Source organism: Colobus angolensis, unplaced genomic scaffold (genome assembly GCF_000951035.1).
Source record: "Colobus angolensis palliatus isolate OR3802 unplaced genomic scaffold, Cang.pa_1.0 Scaffold109, whole genome shotgun sequence".
In the NCBI taxonomy this organism is placed as follows: Eukaryota; Metazoa; Chordata; class Mammalia; order Primates; family Cercopithecidae; genus Colobus; species Colobus angolensis.
The window spans coordinates 3,089,289-3,112,766 of NW_012111919.1; the positions used below are offsets into that span (position 1 = coordinate 3,089,289).

Genomic DNA, 23,478 nt, shown 5'->3' on the forward strand with positions numbered 1-23,478 from the left:
ACAGGTTTTTTGCAGCTTTCTCTTTCTGGAGCTCAGCTTGGAGGCTCTGACTGGACATTTCCAATGTTTAAAATCAGAGTTTGAAGTGAGTGGATGTGGCAGGAGAAACCCTTGGGTTTTTATTACACTTGGGATTGTTGGATATTACATTTGGAAAAATAAGGGTGCTTAAGAGCCTAAAGAGCATACATGTATGCTGGGTTGCAGAATTGTTAGGAATCTACATCTCCACCCCTCCTCTCCCAATCATACTTTCTTTGCCTTGAATGGATCCTGGCAGAGCTCCAGGGAGACATCTGGGGTCCTTATTGCCATGAAGCCCTTGTGGGCTAGGGCTTCCTAGCCATTCCTTCTCCACTCCTGGCAGGCTGAGTGAAATAAAGGACCTGTTGTTTCATCTCAAGGCCTACCCAAGAGCCTTGCCTTGCAAAGGCGGACTGTCAGTGAGGAAGACTATGCAGCACATGAAGACACCAGAGGTGTTCCTCAGGATCAAAGTATGTACAAGCCTTTGTGAATATTTTTTTCCTTCTCACTTGGCAAATACAATTCCTGAGATCAATTACCACATCTTTTAAATTTTTCTCTCTTTTTAACTATTCATAAAATATTGAATTATAAAATATTTAATTATAAAAAAGACAATTACCTCATCTTTTAAAATATTTTTGCAAAATATTTCCCTTTACAATTTCTCTGTTTCCATTTTTATTCTGTAACTTAAATCACACTATATGTTCTAGAGGTTTTGCTGTGCCCAAACATTTGTGTCAATGCCCTCATTTCACTGTCTTTCAATACAAGTGAGCCACATTGAGTGGTATGATACACAATAAAGACTCCATTTATTTGTTCCTCCTCCCCCAAGTTTAGCAAAATAACTCAGATCCCGATTTTCTTTAACTTGCAAAAAATGCCATCCTTCTGAGTTCAGAGACCTTCAGAGCCCTGGTGCCAGCTTTGGTGCAGGTCCAGTTCATATGTGTTTCTGCTTGTAGCCTACTGCCTACTGCAGGGCTGACTCACTGTATGGTTTTATCAATATAGGCAGTTTGAATTTTTTCTGTGCTATGTGAAAGTTCAATTGGAACAGAAGGATAAATGAAGATTGCTTTTAAAAAATTAGAGGATGATAGTAAGTTCTCCTGGAGCAAGCTTCACGTAGGGGTTCATGAGTGTGGTTGATTGCAGCTTTTTCAGTAACTCCATGATGTATATCAAAAATGTGTGGTAGTTTTGAATGGACAGGTCAATCAATCTTTTGGATTCAGCAATAAATTTTTCATAGTAATCAGAGAGTTGGTCTGAAAAATCTTGCAGTTTATGTTTAAACTGCTGATGGTAATCAGAAATTATTTCCTTCATCGCAATGGCCTGGCTTTTAATTATTTCCTGAGCAGTGGTAGAAAGCTCTGCAATCTTCTCTTTCCCCTTTCCATCTGGATCGGTAAGGATGCTAAGATATTCCTGAATATTTCTGTGCAGAAATTGCTCAACTTGACTTGAGAGTTGGGAAGTAAAGTCAGAGGCACTGACAATATATTCAGAATGGAAGTCCTTAAGAGCAACTAACAGGTTCTTGATCAGCCTGACTATCTTTTCTTCAAGTTCATAATATTTCACTGTCCAGCCGACTACACTTGGATCAAAATATTCTTCACGAAGGGCCATAATGTATTGATGGATCTGCTGTAACTCTTGAGAAGCTCCCTGAAGCTCGTTTTGAATAAATTCATTGAACTTATGAAGATTAAGGCATAGGTTTTCTTTCAACAATTTAAAAACATATGGGATATAATTGTTGAAAATTGTGTTGATCTCATCTTGGATATAATTAATAAGATAAGTAAATTTCATCTCTTTCAGCTGTTTAATGTTATCTTCTATTAGTTGGAAAATGAATTGTAAAAGGTCCTGAAGATTACGTAGCACCTCTGTGGTCTTGAGAGACTGAATGTCTTTAAATACCTCTTGAGCTTCTTTTGATAAAACTTTCAACCATTCCCTATACATTGAGATTACATCTATTAGTTTATGTCTCCTTAACTCAAAAGGAAGTGTAATCACTAGGTCTTGGAAATAGGAAAACAGTATTTCTGAACCATTATGGACTTTCAGATATACCTGGGACAGAACCATACCTACCTCCCTTATGAACATAGTGCAAAGTTCCTCTCTAGTGTATGTCCCAGGTTTCCCTGGGAACTGGAATCTGGGGAAGTTCAGAAAATCGATGAGTGAGTCAATCAGATGCTTGACTTTCATATGGAATTCTTGAGTAACTAGTACCAAGCCATCAAACACCTTATCCTTGAGTCCCTGGAAACTGGTTTGGCCTTCCTGAGTCAACAGTTCTTGGTACAGATTCTGGGCCTTGTCCTTCCACTCTTGGTAGGTCCCAGTGGTGCCACTGGCTGCTTTCCGGAACCGCAGGTCTATATCATCAATTTGCCTAATGGCCCCTTGATAAACCCATTCAGCATTGCTCTGCAGATTTCTTCTCAGCTTTGAAGACGCTTCTCTCAGGGTGAGCCCTGTGTGTTCCCAGTGGTACTTGTTGACATAATCATAAAGGGCCCCTGTGGCCTTAGGCACATTGTCTTTCAGAGAGGTTAGCAAGCCAGAAGCTGCCTCCTCTTCCCAATTAACTTTGATCTGAATTTCCTCATCAGATTCCCGGAACCTCAACTCAGTTTTGAATATGGTGAGTTTTTTATCTGGAGAGGACTAAATGTAGAAAAAAAAAAAAAAAAAGAACATGTTTTCAATTACTCCAATTACATAATATAGTACACTAAAACTTCATTAGCAGTTAAAAATAAAGATCAGAGAATATTTCATATACTGAAAGGGATTTATCTTTCATATGTCCATTCGTGTGTTTGTTTTACGGTTAAATAAGTCTACTGTTGTTAATTTCTCTTTATCACATGCCCCAGAAAGGATTAAAAAATGCTTAGTGTTTGGCATTTACATTGTGACACTTAACATTAAAACCTTCCTGGGACTGAAAACTGGAAGAGGAGGAGGAGGGGGAAGAGAAAGAAGAGGAGAGAGAAGAAGAGTCAGGAAATGACAGATAGGGAAAGAAGAAGTAGCAAAAAAGGCAAGTTGGAGCCCACCCTGCAGAGACCCAGAATCCCAATATCAGTACGCATTCTCCAAGCCTATGACAAACTTTTAGTAACAGTAATAGAACCATGTTTGGTCTTCTCCTCTAGTAATGTCACCCTTGATTTGGCCCTGGCAGAGCTTGTAAGTGACATGAGAGGAGTTCGATGTATCTCATCTAGCAATTCTATTGTGGGGAAGAATTTTAAAGTTTTAAATGCTTCAGAAACCGCCACTCTCTGAAAAACAGACCCTGCATATGGCTGAGCTTTCCTATGATTTAGATGATGAGCTATAACCCTCATCTTTCTGGATTTGTCCAGAATTAATAAATAACAGTGCTGATAGGATGTAATGTGTGCATCTAAAAATTAAAATCAATCAAGAACTCATTGTAATACTTTCTTTTTTTTTTTCTTTTTCTTTTTTTTTTTGAGACAGAGTCTCGCTCTGTCACCCGGGCTGGAGTGCAGTGGCCGGATCTCAGCTCACTGCAAGCTCCGCCTGCCGAGTTTACGCCATTCTCCTGCCTCAGCCTCCCGAGTAGCTGGGACTACAGTCGCCCGCCACTTCGCCCGGCTAGTTTTTTGTATTTTTTAGTAGAGACGGGGTTTCACCATGTTAGCCAGGATGGTCTCGATCTCCTGACCTCGTGATTCGCCCGTCTCGGCCTCCCAAAGTGCTGGGATTACAGGCTTGAGCCACCGCGCCCGGCCTCATTGTAATACTTTCTAGAGAATATTTCCTCAGAGAAGAAGTTGCTTACCACCTGTCTTTCACCTAGTTTGGGGTATCACTGAATGAATATTTGGTCTTGAATTAAATGTATCTGCCCCAATTCTCCACTCTCTCTTGGAGGCGTGTCACTCATTAGATGGTATTTACCTGAGGGCTGTAGTAGATGTTCCATTTGGAAAAATCCACATCCATGCCCATGGTACCTATGGCTGGGGAGGCTGCTGAAGTGGAGACGCCTTTCTTGTCTTTCTGGTAGTGCAGATGGAGATCGGTGAATGCTGGGCTTTTGATATCGAGGTGCACTTTTCTTTCCCATTCTCTGAAAGCAGAAAAACAGATGAGCCATCACGAAAGGGGTATGGAGATGATGAAAATCACACTGAGTTTTCAAAAGGTGGAAGTTTCAATAAAAGCTCCATACCGAAGTCCTTCATATTTGCCATCTTCTTCATATTCTGCACTGAAGTCCCGGTGTGCAAATGTTCCTTTAGTCTTAGAGGCTAACATACCATCTTCGATTCTGTGTGTTCCCACAACTGTATAGAGGAGATTTTATATTTTATTAGATTCATAACAGAAAACATAGACGTTTTCGTTGTGAAAACTGGGAGAATTTTATCCTAACCAGATACTTCACTTATGTTTAAAATATGCAATGTACAGCTCATAGTTGTTTTAAAATAAATAGCTAAAAGACATTGTTAGTCCTAAAATAATTACATAAAAATTCATTTTCTTTAAAGCTGTTTGTCTTGAATGGCACTAGATTTTCTACAGTTTGGTTTTTACATGTAGGGTACACATGTATCTCCTTTCTTACTTAAAATTTTGTGATATTGAGTAATTGTACATCTACTCACAACTAAATACATAATTATTTACTCATAACTCTCATTGAAAATATACAGTATCTAGGAGAGGAGGCAGGATATTTCTTACCATTTAGTTTATATTCCAGGAACTGTATGGTTGAGCTGCACGTGGAATCCAGGACTGTTTCGACATGATCTGCTTTGTTTTTCAAACTGGCACTCCAAGTGGCATTATACAGGGGAGAGTCTACCTCAAAGTGTGCAGTCAGTGCTCGAAAGGAAGGAATGAAAATTCCAGCAGGTACAGAGAACTTAATGGAGGGAATCTCAATAGCCTGCTCAGGCATGATGATGGTGGGCAACTCAAAGTCTGCGATCTTGTTGGCTACTGCATTTAGATCCAAAACAGCACTGCCAACTGAAACACTTTTTGGAAGCGTGAACTGGGACACAGTTAACTGAGATTCAGGCACGGTTATCTCAAAAAAGGGAATCAAGGAGTCTTCTGGTTGAGAATATTTTGTTAACACATCAACTTCAGGGAATTTTACCTCAGGGAGTGCTGGTAGATTGAGGGCAAATGATGAAGTTCTCAGCTTCTTATAGATTTTTATTTCTCTGAAGTCAAGTTTGTAGGATGGAACCTGAAGATCTGTAAATGGGACATGGAATGTAGGCATGACAAGAACTGAATTTAGATCATTTAGTTTCAGTCCAGGAATAATGAATTTATCAGCCAAAACTTTTACAGGGATGGAGAATGAATAGCCATTGGGGTTTTTGGTGTACACAAAGGCAGTTGAAACACGAAGATGCTGCCTCCTACCAATGCTGGTGGTTACATCCAGCTTTAGGAAGTCCCATAAGCTCTTGCCATAGACTGGTAGGATGATATTTTTGAGGAACCTTAGGTGTCCTTCTAAGGATCCTGCAATGTCAAGGTGTGCCTCTTCTTGGTCATTGGAAAGCTCAACATGGTTCTGGAAAGACCCAGAATGAACCCGGACTTCATTTTTCCATCTGATCTTCTGGTTCTTAGTGTTAGCGTTCAGGGCCACTTCCTGGCCAAGGTGGGGGATATCAAGGAAGGAATTGGGCTGATTTGCATGGACCTGAACAAAAGCTGACATTTCCCATGGAGAGAGTTCCAGGGTGGCTTTGCTTGTATGTTCTCCATTTGTGAAAAAGAGGCCCTCTAGCTTTAAGTGGTTTTTCATACTGTGCTCCCAGAGGGAATATATGCGTTGGAGAGTGGCTTCTCCAGCAAAATTTTCATTTACTTCAAGGTTCCAGATATCATCAATTTTGGAAGTGCCCTGCAGCTTCACTGAAGACCGTGTGCTTTTGGAATTCAAGTAAGTGTTGGCCTCACTGGCAATAGTTCCTGAATAATCCCGTGAAAGAACTGAACCCTTGACATCTCCTTTGGTAGATGACTCAATGGAAAAGTAAGAGGTGAGGCTTTCCAAGATGAGCTTATGGTCAACTGCCCCTTTAGCGGTAGAGAACAGCATTGAAGAATTGAAATCATACTTAAATTCCATGGAGGAAGAGACAGTAGGTTTTGACTTGGTATTTCCATTAAGTTCTTGCTTGAAATTAATTCTCAAAATTGGAATTTGGACTTTTGCAGTTGTTGCCACTGACGCTTCCATACTTTTCTTGGTTAAGCTCACAGTACTGTTATGACTACCCTCCACAAATTTGTTGCTCAGAGACAGAGCTGTGGCTAACTTCAATCCCCTTTTTCTTGTCAATCTTGTGGTGCCCTCTAATTTGTACTGCAGTGCGTCAATGACAGATGAAGATGAAGAAAGGAGATGAGCAACAATATCTGATTGGTTAAAAACTTCAGCATTGGTATTCAGTGAGATGACACTTGATTTAAAGGAGAAATCAAAGGTAATATTGCCCATGGCAGGAATAAAAATATGGCTTATGGTACACAATTCCTTGAAATCTGGAAGAGAAAGCTTGAGATTTCTAGGGACTTGAAGGACTGGCAGTTCTAAGGATGGCAGGATTAATGTGTATGAAGGCACACGGATGTCAGAACCTAGGATGGTAAAACTAGGCATGCTGACTGCTTTTGGAATCACATAGCCAAATGCCGACATCTCTACAGTGAATGGAGACACTTCAACATTGACAACTGGAACAGTGTATCCAGGAATTTGAAAGGTCCTGGGGAGCTCGTCATGAGATTTTTCAGCTTTGTACTTATCAAACTTAATTTTTGCATCATTATAGGATTTGGTGACAAAATCTAATGCATTGTTTCTGGCTTTTTCAAAATGCTTGTCAAAGGATTTGATGTTCTGACTGGTAAACTCATAAAGCACAGCCAAAGGATTTGTGATGGAATGCCTGTGTTTGTTTTTCTTATACTGAGCTTTTACACTTAAATCAAATGATTGCTTTGTTGTTTTCAATAATTCCTTCAAGCCTGTTTTTTCCCATAGAGAGAAATCTTTCAGTGGAGGAGTTGTGATTGTTGTGTAAGGCAGAGGCATTTCAGGAATTGTTAAAGGAATGCTTAAGAAATCCAGATTTGCTTCTCCATTTATTCCTATGTGGGCCTCTATAATGTTCTTGTTGTTTCCAGCAGAGAAATTTTGGTTGTACTTATACTGATTGAACCTAGTACTTACTTGCCAACTTGCTTGCTGGGCACTGGGACTCAGAAACAGTGCATAGTTATTCAGGAAGTCTATCTTCCCTGTTAACCTTAATGGAAAACTAACTTTCAAATTCCCTTCATTGTTTGTGGATGTCGTGATCTCAAATGGCTGGGCTGAAAAGAAAAGAGAATTTTTCAAAGTTCCAATAACCTTTCCATTTAAATGAGCATCATGCCTCCCAGTAAACTCTGCCTTCCCTTCTCCAAAAAGTGCCGTGCCTTTCGCAGTTAGAACACTGTGGCCCACATGCTGGGAATCAACTTGTGATTGAATTTCAAGTTTAGAAAAGTTGAGGGAGCCAGATTCATAAACCAAGTTTTGGTTTACTCTTAGGTGCTTGCTATTGACCTTATTGGACAGTCCAAAGGAAGTGAGGGGTCCTTCTGTGGTGAAACTAATTTGTGATTCATGTGTTCCCTCATCTGAGAATCTGGGGCAGGCCCATTTCCATGACCCTTTTCCAGAAGAAGTCCATGCTATGTGGCCAGCTTCCAACAGTGTCTTGATCTCATTGCGCAGGTCAGCCTGACTAGAGAAGTCCAGTTTGGGGATGTTCAATTTGTGGAAGTACTTAGTGTTGCTATCCAGGGTAAGCTGATTGTTTATCTTGACAATCACTCCATTACTAAGCTCCAGTATATTTTTTTCCGTGTGTAAACTTGCCACTGTGTTTGATTTTCCCTCAATAGCATTTCCAAAAAACAGCATTTCACTCCCATGCTCTGTTCTCAGGTACTTGCTGGAGAACTTCATGAACTCCTTCAGAGCCAGCGGATTAATCTTAGGGTTTGAGAGTTGTGCATTTGCTTGAAAATCAAAATTGAGAACTTCTAATTTGGACTCTCCTTTGGCAGTGATGGAAGCTGCAATACCTGCTTCGTTTGCTGAAGTGGTTCCATTCCCTATGTCAGCATTTGCATCTAATGTGAACAGAGGAGATTGGATTTTCAAAATACTATACAGCTTGCCAAAAGTAGGTACTTCAATTGGGTGTGAGATGTGGGGAAGCTGGAATTCTGGTATGTGAAGGTTAGGAAGTTGAAAATCATTAAGGTTGAGATTTGGGATTACAAATTCTGGAATTGCGATTTCTGGTAAATGGAAGTCTGGCAGGGTGATTCTCGCTAGAGGAATGTCCTCCACCTTCAGATCCCTGAGATATACTTCTGGAATGGGCCACTGCAGCTCACTGTTCAGCATCTGGTCAATGGTTCTGATGATCTTTACTTTTATTTCTACAAAGTCAATTGTAAAGGAAGGAATGTGGAAGGTGTTAAGGATGGTAAATTCTGGTGTGGAAAACCTGGATGGGATTTTTATATCTTTTAACTCTTTGAAGTTTATCTGAACTGATGGAATCCTCAAATCTGTTAGGGGGACTATGAAATCAGGTGTCTGGAAGGTAGCTTTCTGAAGAGCCTGAAGACTGACTTCGAAGGCAGGCATGGTCCCAAGGATGGTCTTAATTTCAGGAACAGTGAACCCTTGCTCTACCAATGCTTTCACATGTTTAGCCCAATCTTGGGAAGAATACTGCTCTGCAAAGTCAGTAAGGTTCTTAGCAGCAAGAGTCCACCAATCAGAAATGTAAGTGACAAGTGTGCTATAAACCTGGCCTACCAGAGACAGGTATCGTTGAAGTTCCTTCTCAATGTCCATTTGATATATTCGGTCTCGTGTATCTTCTAGGGTCTCTCGGAATTTGGCCTTCATGTGAGCCAAAGATGCTGAACTTAAAGCATCCTGTAACCAATCGATGATTAAGGTTATTTTGGTGTCCTGTAGGCTTTCCAGATACACTGCGACTGTGGCCTTGGTTTCCTCTAAAAACAGTTTTAATGCTTCAGCTTTTTGTGGTAGTTCCAGAGCCTGAATTTCACCATTGAGTCTCTGAGTCAGCTCACGGATTTTGTTATTTGTTTCATCTACAAACTGATGGTAATCAAATGACTTTAATTTCTTTATCAACATGTCAAGGAATTTGTTTACATCTTCAATGAATGTTTTAAAAGATAATTCATCAAGTTGCTTGACAGCATCATCAATAAATCCAACCAATTTCTCAAAGTAATCTTTTATCTTAACTTGTTGTAGGACATTGCTTAGCTTCTGAATAGTCTCCTTCAACTTGTATTGGTGGGCCAACTCTACTAATTTATCCATTAAAACTTGGATTTGTTGGTCTACTTCATACCACTCAATTAACTCATGGACTTTGGCTCTGAAGGCATTGATTTTCTCAGCTACTTCAAAATCCCCAATAAGATTTATAACAAAGTGTTTGACATGCTCAAGAACATCATTTATTCTTTCAAATGAAATTGTAGTTCCCAATTGATCTAAAAGCACTCTAACATCAGTAGCCTCAACGTGTTGTTTTAACTTTCCAGCTAGGTGCTGGATGTCTATATTCTGTATGTGTCTCTTAAGATGCTGCAGTTTTTCTTGTATCTGGATTCTGATTTGGTACTTAGTATCCACATTTTGAATCCAGGATGCAGTACTACTTCCAATTTTGTTAAAATCTATATTTTCAATAAACACATGTAGATCATGGATTGTTTTTACTAAATTTACACGGATATGATAGTGTTCATCAAGACTTTTTAATTTTTCAATGATTTGATCAATAATATTAGCAATAGCTATTTTCAAATCATGTAAATCATAATTATCTTTAATATACTGATCAAATTGTATCATATATGTCTGAAGTTGAGATAGTTTTTCATTAAAGTTGATTTTGGCATCATCTAATGCAATTTGTATATCATTTTCTGTAATTCTATACTTTTTTGTAAGAGCAGTCAGTTTCTCCTTGGCACGTGAAACTTGTCTCTCCCAATTGAATGAATTCAGATAATCATTAGCTTGCTGTGGGAGTTTTCCCAGGGCTGCTCTGTATTTTCTTACAAATTGATCAATATTGATGCGCTTCAGGTGTCTCTGCATGTTTTCTAGTACAACTATAATAGTTCGTTGATTCCTCTCAAAATATTCTTGCAAGGTCTCAAAAAATGGGAGGTTAATGGTGTGAACATCTTGGTTTTTATCATACTTTACAAAAGCAACAATTGTAAATTCTTGGGGCTTCTCAACAGCATCTCTCATCTCTAAAGCATCAATGACATTGACAGGCTCACTGAGTAAAAGTGGCACTTCAATTGGGTAGTCTAGTAGAGTGAGGTCAGCCAGAGCTTGTCCACTAAGCTCCACACCAATTTTGTCTTTAGTGTTGTAAGCATCCAAGTCCTGGCTGTATTCATTGTTGTTAAATTGGGTCTTGAGTTTCCAGGTGCCTGTCTGCTCAGCTGGAGTAAGTAGGGCACTGACTTTGTGTTCAAGAGATGTGCTGATGCTTTTCCTAGACATGAGATGATGACTTGTGGAGCCTTTGTAATCATGAGAGAAAGTAAATGCCAGAGGTTCTGCTTTCAACAGGAATTTGCTATACAGCTGCCCAGTATGTTCTCCCCAGAGAGCAAGTTTCCCGTTGCCATTTGTATGTGTATCAATGGTCATGGTAAATGGAGCCATTACAGAATGGAAGACATTGCTGAAATGCAATGAGTCTGAATTATAGTTTGTGCTAATGTCAACGGCTGAAGCCAGCCCAGCGATGTCTGTGTTGAGCCGATGGCTAAACTCCACACCCTGAACCTTAGCAACAGTGTCTGCTTTGTAGCTTGCTGATAAGGCAGCAGAAGAGATGGTATAGATGTGTTTTATTTCATTATTTTGGTAGGCTCCTTTTAGATTACCAGCCACATGCAGCTTCAGGGGTTCTAGCCGTAGTTTCCCATTGTTGGTCAGATCCAGAGCATTGTATTTCAGGTCATTGTTTAAAGTCGTTACCAGAGAATAGGGCTGTAGCTGTAAATTAAAAGTTTGCTTATAAAACTTGTCAGAGCTGTAAACGTTGTCAAGTTTTGAAGAGAAGTCCAGTGATAAGCCTGCAATGTTCAGACTGTTTGTGTGGTCAAATTTCATTTCGGCATATGAGCCCATCATGTTGTTTGAGAGCTTAAGTCCTTCTTGACTGATCTTGAAGTTGAAAATGTTTTTGCTGTCAACACCCAGAATCATGGCCTGATAAGCACTTCCCAGTGATAGCTCTGTGAGGGCGGCTTTCCCATCTAGACTGAATTTTGCATTGTGTTCCCTGAAGCGGCCATTTGTTGTTAATTTCATAGACACCCCAGAGAGGCCAAGCTCTGCATTCAGCTCATTCTCCAGCACCAGGGGACTATACTTCAAGTTGGTCGTTGCACTGGTAGATACTTTGTCTTGGCCAATCCTTAGTGTTGCCTTGTGAGCACCACTGTTAATTTTGTCAGTGCCCAAAATGTCAGCATTTAACTCAAGACCATGGGAATTTAGTGATCCAGAAAGTAGGCTGAAGAACCTCAATGACTCGTAATCGGCCTGATATTCGGAGCGCAGCAGTGCATTTTGCTTAGAGAAGGTCATATCCATCTTGTTAGAAGTGGCAAAGTTCTTATACTTCCCATTGGTGTCAGATTTTAAAGTCAGCTCGTAGTTCTCGTACTTCAGGGAAGCAGTATTTTTAATGATGCCACCTTGCAGATCAGAGGTGGAGATCAGGGAGAGGGTTCCATCTTCATATCTTCCTGTTATCTGGTTGGTGCCTTGGAGGTAGGAGGAGTTAAATCTCAGGTTGGACTCTCCGTTGAGCCGGCCAGTATGAGGATCCCTCTGACAAGACAGGCCATATGTGCCTTTAGCATAGAATGAAGAGACTCTGAACTGCCCATCAATCTTGACTTCTTTGACAAACAAATGCTGTTCCTTTTTTGAGTCCAAATGAACTGAAGCAGACATCTGTGGTCCCCAGGAACTAGATGCATCGAATATTAGTAAACCTTTTGAGACTGGGTTGTTTCCAAGTTTTTCTACATGACTGAATTTGATATTCGAATCTAGAAATTTGTGGCGTAGAGATCCATCACATGATAGTGTGAATGTATCCTTGTGGTCATATGTTGCTTCTCCAGATCCTAACATAAAAATGAAAAGACATTAGTTAAAATTAAGCAATACATTTCCAGAGAAATCTCTGTGTGAAAGTCTTTCAATAATAAAGTCCCATTTTTCTGGGCCAGTTGTGCAATAGACTCCTCCACCTGTAATGCAAACATAAAATCTGATAGCAAAAGGCACTCCTCCAGGAAGCCTTGCCTGACCACCACAGGCTTTGTTTAGGTTCCCTTGCTGAGTGCTTCTACTCTACCTTATACTTATATACTACACTCTATCATAGCACCTCTCACACTGAATTGTAATTGCTGGCTTATCTGTCTACTTTCTGTCACTGCCTACTAGAATATTTAATACATGTGATATGTTTAATAAATATTTCTGTTTGTTGAATAAAATAAAAGATTTAAAAGACTCCCAATTAGCAAGGAAGATTATCTGCTAGAAAGCCAAAGTCCTTTCCTCCCTGGAGGAGGCTCTCCTCTTTGAGCCTGCCATGAACTAGCCCTGTGCATCCTTTACCTGAGCATAGCTCACCTTGCACATTGTAGGAAAGCAGGTCAACCACAGAGTCAGCCTTGATGTGGTAACGAGCCCGAAGGCTGAAATGGTCTGTGCTGGTATTGCCACCAGTGTAGGAGGCGGACCAGTTGTACAAGTTGCTGTAGACATTTGTGGACAGGTCTAGAACACCCAGGAGAGGCACCTGCAGTTGATACAACTTGGGAATGGTAAAAGTAGGGACTTGAAACTCCCGAGATGGCAGATGGAAATCCACAGACTTGAAGTGGAGGGCTGGTGTCCTAACAGTCTCTAACATCTTTAGATCTCTGGAGGATTTGCCACCAAAAGGCAAAGGAATCTCAATTTTCAAACTGTTCTTGTTCAAGGTATATTTGACCCGGCCATCGCTGAAATGAACAACAAAGACAACATCCCCACAGTCAGACATCATTCAAAGTTCTCTGCCTCTGACCTTCACAGCAATATTGTTCCTGCCTCATTCCCGAAGCCACTCTGCACTTTTCCTTGTGCTACTCCTATGCCTGGACCCCTTTGCTTTTACCTCCACCTATCAAACACTCAAATCCTTACAAAGCTCTTCTAAGAGCCACTCATTATCATTACCATCCCACCTAAGTCATAGCCAATTTGCCTCATTCTTACAGTTACATAGTCCCTTGCACCTTTCTCAAAGAGCATGTCATAATTTTGTTTATGTAATTAATTATTTGTCATTTGTTGGTGTCTACATGGTATCTTTCTGAGAGAAAGGACTATATCTTATCCAATTTCTATCTTCTCACTGTACCTAGTCTAGCATTTTTCACATAGGGGATACTTGATACAAATTTGCTAAACTGAATTGAGGCAACTTGATTTGTGGAAAGAACATAGGTGTGGAATTCAGTAAGCCTGGATTAAAGTATTTTCTCAGAATGCTGCCTCCATTTAGTGCTCAATGGCTGTTCTGACTCTCTGTAACTTAACAGTAAGCATGTAGTCAATAATGCCTCTAGCCATTCTGAATTCTTCACAGTCAGAGGGAGAATTTGCTTATAATGGAAGAAAGCTGAATGACCTTCCAATTCAGGTTGTACTGATAAAATATCTTAGGATGAAAGTACCAGAATCCTCCAATTACTTTCTTAGATTCTTCCTGACAGGGTTGGCATTCTCATGTTTACTAATGCAAAAATGCCACAGTGTTTGCACTACAGTTATTAATCTCCTTAAAATGCTTAAATTATTTCCCTTAAAAATTTAAATTAAAAAAATGTCTAAATCATACTATGTAAAATCTTTCATTTACTTTGCATGGTTCAAGAAGCTTTGCCAGTTTCTTCTTTTACCTTTTTAAGAAGAGGTTTTCTGGGATGTGGAAGTCTGGCAATCCCATGTTCTGGAGGTTCAACTCCTTCAGGCTATTGAGGTGGTCTTGCAAAGTCTGGGTATAAGGAAGACTCCCAGATGCCTTCTGAAGCCAAGAGTTCATTGCCTACAAAATGACAGGAGATTTTTAAGGTAATGGGCATGGATGAGCCTCAAAGAGCAATGAACATTAGGCACAAATCCAGATTTGACAAGTTAATTATTTAGCAGGACAATGCACTGAATGTTAAAAATACGTAACAGAAAATTATGAATCTTCATTGACAGTCACTGATCACTGCCCATATTTATAAAAGGAATGTCTAACATAGTCAGCCTCCTAGCTAGTGTCCTGAAGCTTCCTTTGATACCACCAGGCAACGAACTGTTCTGCTTAGTAGCATCTCTTTGATATGTATCATATTCAGCTTTGTGTAACTGGATAACTACACATGTGTGAAAGCTTTTTTTTTCTTCCCAAGAATTCCCTGGGGGGCAGGAAGCATACCTTATACATCTTTGGATACCTTCCTACACCTAGCTCAGAGTTGAGGATGTAATTAGCACTTATACCCATGTATTTATTGACTGGCAGACTCATACTTACAACTATTAATTTGGAACCCATGTGCCGGAAAGTCATGTCTGTTTGAGGGACTTTGTGATCCAGGAGTCTATCAGCATACATATGTAAGCTCCTAGGATACTCAGAGAGATCCACAGGGAAATTGGAAGCCATTTTTTTGGTATCTACATTGGTGCCTGTGTTCCATTCAAATTCAATCTTCTCTTCATCTGAAAATACACAGGAAATAGTTGTGTGTGGTACTAGGTCAGCCTGTAACCACAGGTCTCAACAGCTGCATTACTTTGAAAGTGCTCACACAGGGGAAGAGACACGTACCATAACGCCATGCCACCCTCTTGGAAACTGTGGAGCCATAAGCTGTAGCAGATGAGTCCATTTGGAGGAGCAGTTTGGCAGGCGACCAGTGGGTGAGGATCTCACTTCTGGCTTCTGCTTGCAAACGGGGTATGGAAATAACACCTTTGATTTTTCCTTCTTCCTTTGTGTCACAACTATGGTAAAGAAAATCAGTTGGCACCAGTGATTTTGTCCTTTCAAAGGAGATATGCAGGATTAAACAGAAGTTCCATTTGCGGTGATCAAAATCAGATACAAGGATGGTTCAGAGAAATGGTCACAGTTCAAACTCATTAACTTCTGAAGCCAACATTCAGCACAAATTAAGGACTTTGCAAGCAGGTTTAGGAGAAAGAGAAGCTTTTTGAAAACTGTTTGAATCCTGTTCTGCTATTTACTAGCTCTATGACTTTGGCCAAATGATTTAAACCCTCTGAGCTACCATTTCCTTATCCATGAAACAGGTAGACTCACACTGACCTTGCAGTTTATTGTGAGGACCGAGATACTTTCTTTAAAGCACCCAGCACTGTGCTTGATACATGAATAGTAAGTGCCTGATAAATGGTAGGAAAATCCAACTGGACATGCACAGAGGCTTAAAATGTTGAGGGCTCGGCCGGGCGCAGTGGCTCACGCCTGTAATCCCAGCACTTTGGGAGGCCAAGGCAGGTGGATCATGAGGTCAGGAGATCGAGACCATCCTGGCCAATATGGTGAAACCCAGTCTACACTAAAAATACAAAAATTAGCTGGGTGTGGTGGCGCACACCTGTAGTTCCAGCTCCTTGGGAGGCTGAGGCAGGAGAATCACTTGAACTCAGGAGGCAGAGGTTGCAGTGAGCCGAGATTGTGCCACTGCACTCCAGCCTGGTGACAGAGTGAGACTCCGTCTCCAAAAAAAAAAAGAAAAGAAAATGTTAAGGGCTCTATCTGCCACTCTGATTGTAGACTGGGGTGAACATGGCTTGGTTAGGTATAAAGTGGAAGAGGAATAATGAAAAGAACCACCCAGGCCTGCAGTGCGGGTCAGATGACTCTCAGCCTTCCTTACCTTAGGTGGCCCATGAGGGTGACCTCAGTAATTTTCTTGTTCTGAATGTCCAGGGTGAGTCTGTAAGACTTTCTGCCCTCCGTAGATTCATCATTAACTCTGAGGATTGTTCCGAGGTCAACATCAAAATCCGGAATTTGGACTTCACTGGACAAGGTCATACTCTGCCGATTATATTTGAATGTCATGGTAGCCTCAGTCTGCTTCACACCTGGACAAGTGTATAAGAGAATCAAGAGGTGTATGGTAGGAAGGTATGTTTTGGAAGGAAAGAGAGAAAAAGGTAGAGAAACTCCAAGGAATTAATGTACTTAAACAAAAACACAATTCAGGATTTTACTGAAAATTTTAAACTCAGTGGTATTCATCTATGCAAGTCTTTATGGATCGCCTATTATGAGCCTATTATGTGCTGGACACTGCCCTTGGCACTGGGGAGTCCTTGCTTTCATGGGGCTTACCTTCTAGTGGGGGAGGTGTACAGGCAATAAACAAGTAACTTGCTCATGTCAGATGGTAATGAATGTTATGAAGAAGAGTAAAACTGGATACAAGGATAAAAGAAAGGGATAGAAGAAGTGTTATTTCATACTTGGTGGTCAGAGAAGTTCTCTCTGATAAGGGCACATGTGGGCAGAGATCAGAATGAAGAGAGGTTGGAGCTATGCTGAGCTCTGGGAGGAGCACATTCCAGGCAGAGGGCCAGGAATACAAAGGCCCTGAAATGGGGAGCACTTAGCTTGTTTGTGGAACAGCAAAGGCTCACAGTCCTTCTGGGCCAGGAAGACACGACATCTCTATATTACCTTCCATCCAAGATGCCTTTCCTGGTTCCTTGCTGCCCTTGCCCTGGGCTCTGTCTACCCGACTCCCCCTTTCTTTGTAACAAGATTCCCAGGCATCCTTCGATCCATAGGCTCGTCCATTTTATATCCTTTGTAAAACAATGTTTACCAAACACTATTTCCCCAGCATGCCCTGCTCCCCCAGTGCTTTCTCTCATGGGATTTTCTTCCTAGTTTAATTTTGTGATACGCTATCCCTATATAAAAATTTTTCCAAAGTGAACACCTAAATTTGCCCCATTCCCTAAAACCTGTTCCTCCAGTAGCCCTTTCCATCTCAATAAATGGAAGCCCTGTTTTCCAGTTGCCCAGGCCAAAAACCTTAGGTTTGTCCTCATTCCCCTTTTCCTCTGACACTCAACATCCACTGTATCAGCAAATCTTGTCAGCCTAATCTTCGAAATATGGCCAGAATCTAACCCCTTCTCATATCTCCTCTACCATTGCCCTAATCCAAAACAGCACTGATTCCTGCCTGGATTATTGTGATAACCTACGTAGTAGTTTCTCTGTCCTTGTCTCCCCATAGTCTTTTCTCAACATAAACATAAATCAAATCATGAGGACTCCCCAGTGGCTTTCATTTAATTCATAGGAAGAAGCCAAAGTTCTTACCATGGCCTATGAGGTCATCCTTCCTTCACCTCTCCGTATCTTTCTGTCCTCATCTTCTACCTCTTTTCTCCCTGGTCTTTCTGCTCCAGCCATACTGGCTTCCTTCCTTTCCTTGAAACATGGCAGCAATATGTCAGCCTCAGGGCCTTTGCACCTGCTGGTCCCTCTGCCTGTAACAGTCTTACCACACTGCTTCTCCCCTTATCTCTGTTAGGTCTCCTTATACTCACTTTACCAGGGAGACTTTCCCTTATTATTCCAAATGCACTGCTTTCCCTTCCCTTCTTCCTCCCTCTTACTCCTAGCCTTCCCTAGACCAGTCTATGCTCTGTTTTCCTCCCCAGTACTGATCTGACACTCCAAATATTAACTTGTTTGGTTGTTCACTGTAACTTCCAAGAAGGCAGAGACTCCATTATTCACTGTTCTAGCCCCAGGTCTTAAAATAGGACTGCCACTTATTGGGTACTCGGTTAATATTTGTTAAATAGGTTAAATTACATGTGTTCTCCTCATGAATTCTGAACCTGAGACTGCGAGCAGAGATGAAGCAGCTGTGTTTTGAATACTCACCTTCTGCTTGAGTTACAAACTTCAGGGTGTCCACCAAGGCTTTGTCCTCTCTTTGGAGCTCATAGGTTGCACTGACAGAATACTGCTCAACCTCTCCTGTAGGCCTCAGTTCCAGCTCTAATCTGAAGATGTTACAATGAAGACAGTGCATAATGTTAGAGCTTTCAAGGGTGGAGATAATGTCCCCAAAACAATTCAGCCTCAAATGCAACAAAAATATGGTCCTTATTTTAACATTGTCTCTTGCCCTTAACTAAGATGATCTTTTTGATCCCTCAGTCCTACAAGAACCCAAGGCAAGGGAAGACACCAGGATTCCCAAGACTTTGGACAAGCGGAGCAGGAGTTGGCTGGTTGTTTCAGCAAAGCTGAGAACAAGCACTGGAACTTGGGGGCTGAAGACAGGGAGCCACCTAAGTATGGTGAAGGCTTCAACCTCATTGATGGGCTCCAGGAAGTTCATAGCAATGGGTCTGGAGGCTCAGAAATATAGACACTGAATTAGGAGCAAATTGGGATCTGTGCTGCGATCCTGTCCTGTATACAAGGAAGCAAAAGGGGACACCCAACGTGTTGGCCAGAGGACCCTGCTTTAAATACCCAAAGATGGTGCAAACCCAGAAGGCTAGTGACAGGGGCTTACAACACAGAGCATTTTTTTCCTGTGCCATGCTAGGTGTCCATGATGTAGAAGGTGAGAAAATGCTGGGCCAGGCACTGATCATCTCTAACCTGGTGTCTCCGGTCAGCGGATAGTAGGGGGCGGAGTCTGTGGAACTGGCGTTGGAGTAAGCGCTTGAGGTGCAGTAATTCAGGCCAGTAAAGAGCTGCTTGCAAACTGACAAGGACTGCCTGTTCTCGATGAGAGGTGGGATCACCTCCGTTTTGGTGGTAGAGACCAAATGTAACGTGTTGCTGGTGAAGAACAAAAATACCTGAGTTATTGCCAAGTCATGAATCAAAATGAACATCACAAATTCTCAGGGTGTAAATACCCCCTTATCCTTGTTTCCCTCAGTCCACACCTATCTCTATTTGATTTACTGAGAAACAAATAATATTAGAACATCAATATGACAAGCCATGAGAGTGACTCTGGAGCTTCTGGCTGAGTTCTTTCCATCTGTTTCCTGTAATCTCCACAACAGTAGGCTTATGGTTCTCATTTTACAGAAGCAGAGGCTCAGAGATGTTAAGTTCACTGGGGCTGAACTTCAGTGTGCCCCTTCCTTCCTACGATGCAGGGCAAGAGAAACTGTCTCTTTCATATGAACTCCTCTACTCTCTACTGCTTCCTTCCACCTGCATTAAGCACACTCAAGTCTCTTCCCCTGTGCCCCTCGCCTACGCTCCTTTCTTTCTTTTCTTGCTTTCTCTTGTCTTCCTCACCATCAAGAGTTGTCTGCCTTTGCAGTCTCTACTTCCTCCCAATGTGCTGCACTAAACTGTGTTCTGATTGCTCATTCCATCTTCTGAAAATGCTTTCATCAATGTCTCTAATGCCCTCCTTGCTCCTACATCCAATGGGCATATTTAGGTTTTATCTTCCTTGTCCTCCCAGAAGCCTCCAGTAGAGTTGCATACTCATGACCAGACTAAGACCCTGGAGCCTCTCACATCTGAAAAGATGATGGCACCTTCCTTCCAAGTGTGTACTTAAACTTAGTATATGTAAGAAAGTTCAACATTGGCCTGTTTTCTTCTAAGGATGCTTTCTTTGAAATAGCACATTTTCCTACAAGTATTGCTCCTCCAAGTTGGGGGTGCCATAAGACCAAGCTTTGCTGATGTGCTAGAGTCCTAATGCCAACTTTCGCCTACCCATGGGGTGATCTCCCCCATGGCTGCTCTTTGGCTTCTGCGACCTTTTGTGGCTTTGGTTCTCCTTCTGCTTCTCTGGTCACTTCTTCTAACTCATTGCTGGTTATTCCTCTTCTTCCTTTACATGTTCATCTTCTCCATATTTCTGTCCTCATCTCTCATGTCTCACTCTACACCAGTTGCTGTTTAACCACAACAACCTCTGTATACTAATGATTCCCAAATCCATATGTGGAGCCCAAGCCTCTTTACTGGGCTCAGATCCACAGGTCTATTTGCCACTAGATTTCTAAACTGGTTGTTTCATAGGACTTCAAATGCAGCACATCCAAAACTTAATTTGTCACCTTCCTTGAAACCAGAAGCTTTCCCACTATAGTTCTTATTTAAGTGAAGGGCACCTCCTTCCTCTTTTCTTCTTTCTTTTTCCCTGTCCCCATACCCAATTAATCACCCAGTACTTATATTCTGCCTCTTAGAAAGTTCTAGAATCTGCTTACTCCTTTCTATACCTGGCTTTCCTCCATTGCAGGCCATTATCAGCTCTTAGCCACACAGGATCGTAAGCGATGCGCAATGGTCTCTTCGTGTCCAGCTGTGCCTCCTTCCCACCCATTTTCCACACTAGAGTCAGAGTATTTCTTCTAAAACATCACCCCTATCTTATTTCTGCTCCCCTCTTCAACTCTTGTGCCTTCAAAAGAGTCCAAACTCCTTAGGATGGCTTCCATGGTTGGGGATGATCTCTCCCCTGCCTACCTCTCCCTGTCATCTCTCACTGACGTTCCCTGAGCACCTTAAGCACTTCTTCCAGTTCCTTGAACCATATTCCTTTACCTTCAGGCCATTACCTGCTTTTCCTTTTGCCTGGAACACTCACTCCTTTCTCCTTTGCCTAAATGACTCTGACACAATCCTCAGTTATCAGGTCAAGTACACTTGCTTCAGAATGCATTCCCTGACTAGCACAGGTTACATGATATAAAATTTCATGGTATTCTAATACTTTCTATAACTTAGCCCTTACTCTATGATTACTGCTTGCTTTATTGTGTGTCTCCCTTATAAAATGTAAGCATTCAAAGGTCAGGGACCTTGCATGTCTCACTCAACATATGTGGCACATATTAAGCAATTACATATACTATATTTGGCTTCTGTGAGACAGGGTCTTGCTCTGTCACCCAAGCTGGAGTGCAGTGGTGCAAGCATGGTTCACTGAAGGCTTGAACTCCTGGGCTCAATCGATCCTCCCATCTCAGTCTTCTGAGTAGCTGGAACTACAGGCATGCACCACCATGTCTAGCTAATTTTGTTATTTTTTTTTTGTAGAGATGGGGTTTTGCCATGTTGCCCAGGATGCTCTCTGAGCACCTGGGCTCAAGCGATCCATCCACCTGGGGCTCCCAAAGTGCTGGGATTACAGGCGTGAACCACTGTGGCTGGCCAATTAAATATTATTTTTGAATGAACACATGAGTGTGTCTAAAATATGAAAACTAAGGTAAATCAATGGTTGAGGGTGCCACTTAAAATGGAACTCTCCATAAGAGTCTGTATCCCATTATCATGAGGTTAGGAGTTTCATGCTTTACCTACTGAGCTAGCTACCTCAAATCAATATGTTCTTAGGTAATTTTTGGGGTAAAAAATAATTCATTTCCCAAAGACGATCTCTCCGGAGCTATTGTTTCTTCATTCTCAAAACAAATAGATAACAAAAAATCACAAGTTAATAAAAACTAATTAAGCAGTAGGTCTTAATAAGTCTCAAAGCAGAAAGATAAAGGACAATTTAGTAAAATGTGGAAAGTAGAAGAAAGATAATTATGTAGTTATGTAGTAAGTCTAGGCGAGAATTAAAATAGGTAACCCGGAATCTCTACTCTCTATTTCTCTCCCACTTCCTCAGGACCTGAATGATCTCAATCAACTGTTTAGCCTAGCGAAATCCTGCAGATACATTCTCTGTTCTCTCTTTCAAACTGGCTAGGCAGACTTGGCTGAAAGAATTACCTTCCACTTAACAGCTTGACTGGTCTCTTTGGGGAAGGAATGATAAACTTCAGCTGCCCAGCTTTTAGGGCAACACGAGCCTCCAGGCCTGACTCGTGGAAGAAGTTGGTGTTCATCTGGACCCCGCTCCTAGCGAAGTCTGGAATGATGATGCCCATATTTGTCACAAACTCCACAGACATGGAGGGTTTTGCCACCAGTTCGGCCTGCATCTATAAGTCAGAAAACAACCCATTCAGATTCATTAAATCCTTCAGTCCGCTGTCAGTCAGATCAACCACCTTTCTCACCTCCGGGCAAACACTTTCTGGATAACTCACACCTTTGGAAACATTACTGGGATTTGTTTGGAAGAAGGAAAGCAAGTTCTCATTTCTCTAGAGTTGGACTACACTACCCAGAACTAGAAAGTACCTGAGTTAACATTAGGCAGAATCAGTTTAAAAAGATGATAGGAATACTCATTTATTGAGAGAACTGAGTTCTTGTCTTGTGGCCATGCCACTACTGGAGCTAGTGAGGTGGTGCATTCTGGTGGAAGCTTAAAGTTTTTCATAAAAAATAATAAGATGATTACACTGATGATGCATTTTGTCTTGAACTGAAAACACATTTTTAAATGTGTTTTGACAAGAAACCCACCCTGGAAGAAAATAATAACCTAAGAAATCAAAAGGCAAACAGAATCTTACATTGGCTACTTCCAGTTTCACTCCAGCCTTGATTCCAGGAGCAGTGACTCCAGATGAAGATATTTGCAACTGTAATCCAGCTCCAGTGGGGAGTTCAAAGGCATTCTCTATGAAGATGTAGTGAAGAAAAAAGTCGTTCTTTGAGCCCTTCCTGATGACCTCTCCAATCTATAGACCCAACAGGGGAGAGCAAATAAAAGTAAGTCTTTTTAAAGTCAGTTTTGTTAAATGCAACCTTCCATACGTTGGAGAGTAATTCCTCTTTATCTAGAGAGGAAGGACTAGCATATTTTGATGAGCTGAATAGGTTGATAAATAAAGATCAAACTGATGTTTTTACCATTTTCAGTGAATCAGGATAGAAGAAAATTCACTAGATAAATATCATGTCATTTTCAACTAGATTCAGAAGGCTCTTAAGAATATTGCTGGGCCTCAGAGCTTTATGGACTTTAAGTATCATATATGCCATGGCTTAATTCTGGTGTTCTGGAGTCTGACTGTAAGTGAAGGTGTACTTGAAATATATTATGATAAAATCATTTTTTAAAATATCAGTTTGCATTGGGTTTTATTTTTTAAATAGTATTTCCATAAAATAGCTTGAGACCTGTTTTCTTAAAGTCAACATTTTTTTTTTATCAAACCATAGGAATACATTTATATATTTCCTTTTATTAATAAATTAATAATAAAAATTATAGCAATTTAGATAGTGAATTATA

At 41.1% G+C, this 23,478-nt stretch overlaps 1 protein-coding gene across 1 annotated transcript in view; it reads right to left on the reverse strand.

Annotated features, from left to right (window-relative positions):
• Positions 1 to 817: 817 nt before the first annotated feature.
• Positions 818 to 23,478, reverse strand: part of APOB (apolipoprotein B) — a 42,615-nt gene continuing 19,954 nt past the window's right edge. Inside the window, exons 17-29 of the mRNA XM_011950671.1 lie at positions 22,754 to 22,921; positions 22,062 to 22,273; positions 18,957 to 19,139; positions 18,225 to 18,346; positions 16,192 to 16,402; positions 15,117 to 15,292; positions 14,820 to 15,007; positions 14,194 to 14,339; positions 12,878 to 13,251; positions 4,789 to 12,360; positions 4,271 to 4,385; positions 3,997 to 4,168; positions 818 to 2,727 (exon numbers count right to left, since the gene is read on the reverse strand). Coding sequence (XP_011806061.1) covers positions 1,123 to 2,727; positions 3,997 to 4,168; positions 4,271 to 4,385; positions 4,789 to 12,360; positions 12,878 to 13,251; positions 14,194 to 14,339; positions 14,820 to 15,007; positions 15,117 to 15,292; positions 16,192 to 16,402; positions 18,225 to 18,346; positions 18,957 to 19,139; positions 22,062 to 22,273; positions 22,754 to 22,921 — 11,244 coding nt within the window. The 3' untranslated portion in view covers positions 818 to 1,122. The remainder of the gene's footprint in view (positions 2,728 to 3,996; positions 4,169 to 4,270; positions 4,386 to 4,788; positions 12,361 to 12,877; positions 13,252 to 14,193; positions 14,340 to 14,819; positions 15,008 to 15,116; positions 15,293 to 16,191; positions 16,403 to 18,224; positions 18,347 to 18,956; positions 19,140 to 22,061; positions 22,274 to 22,753; positions 22,922 to 23,478) is intronic.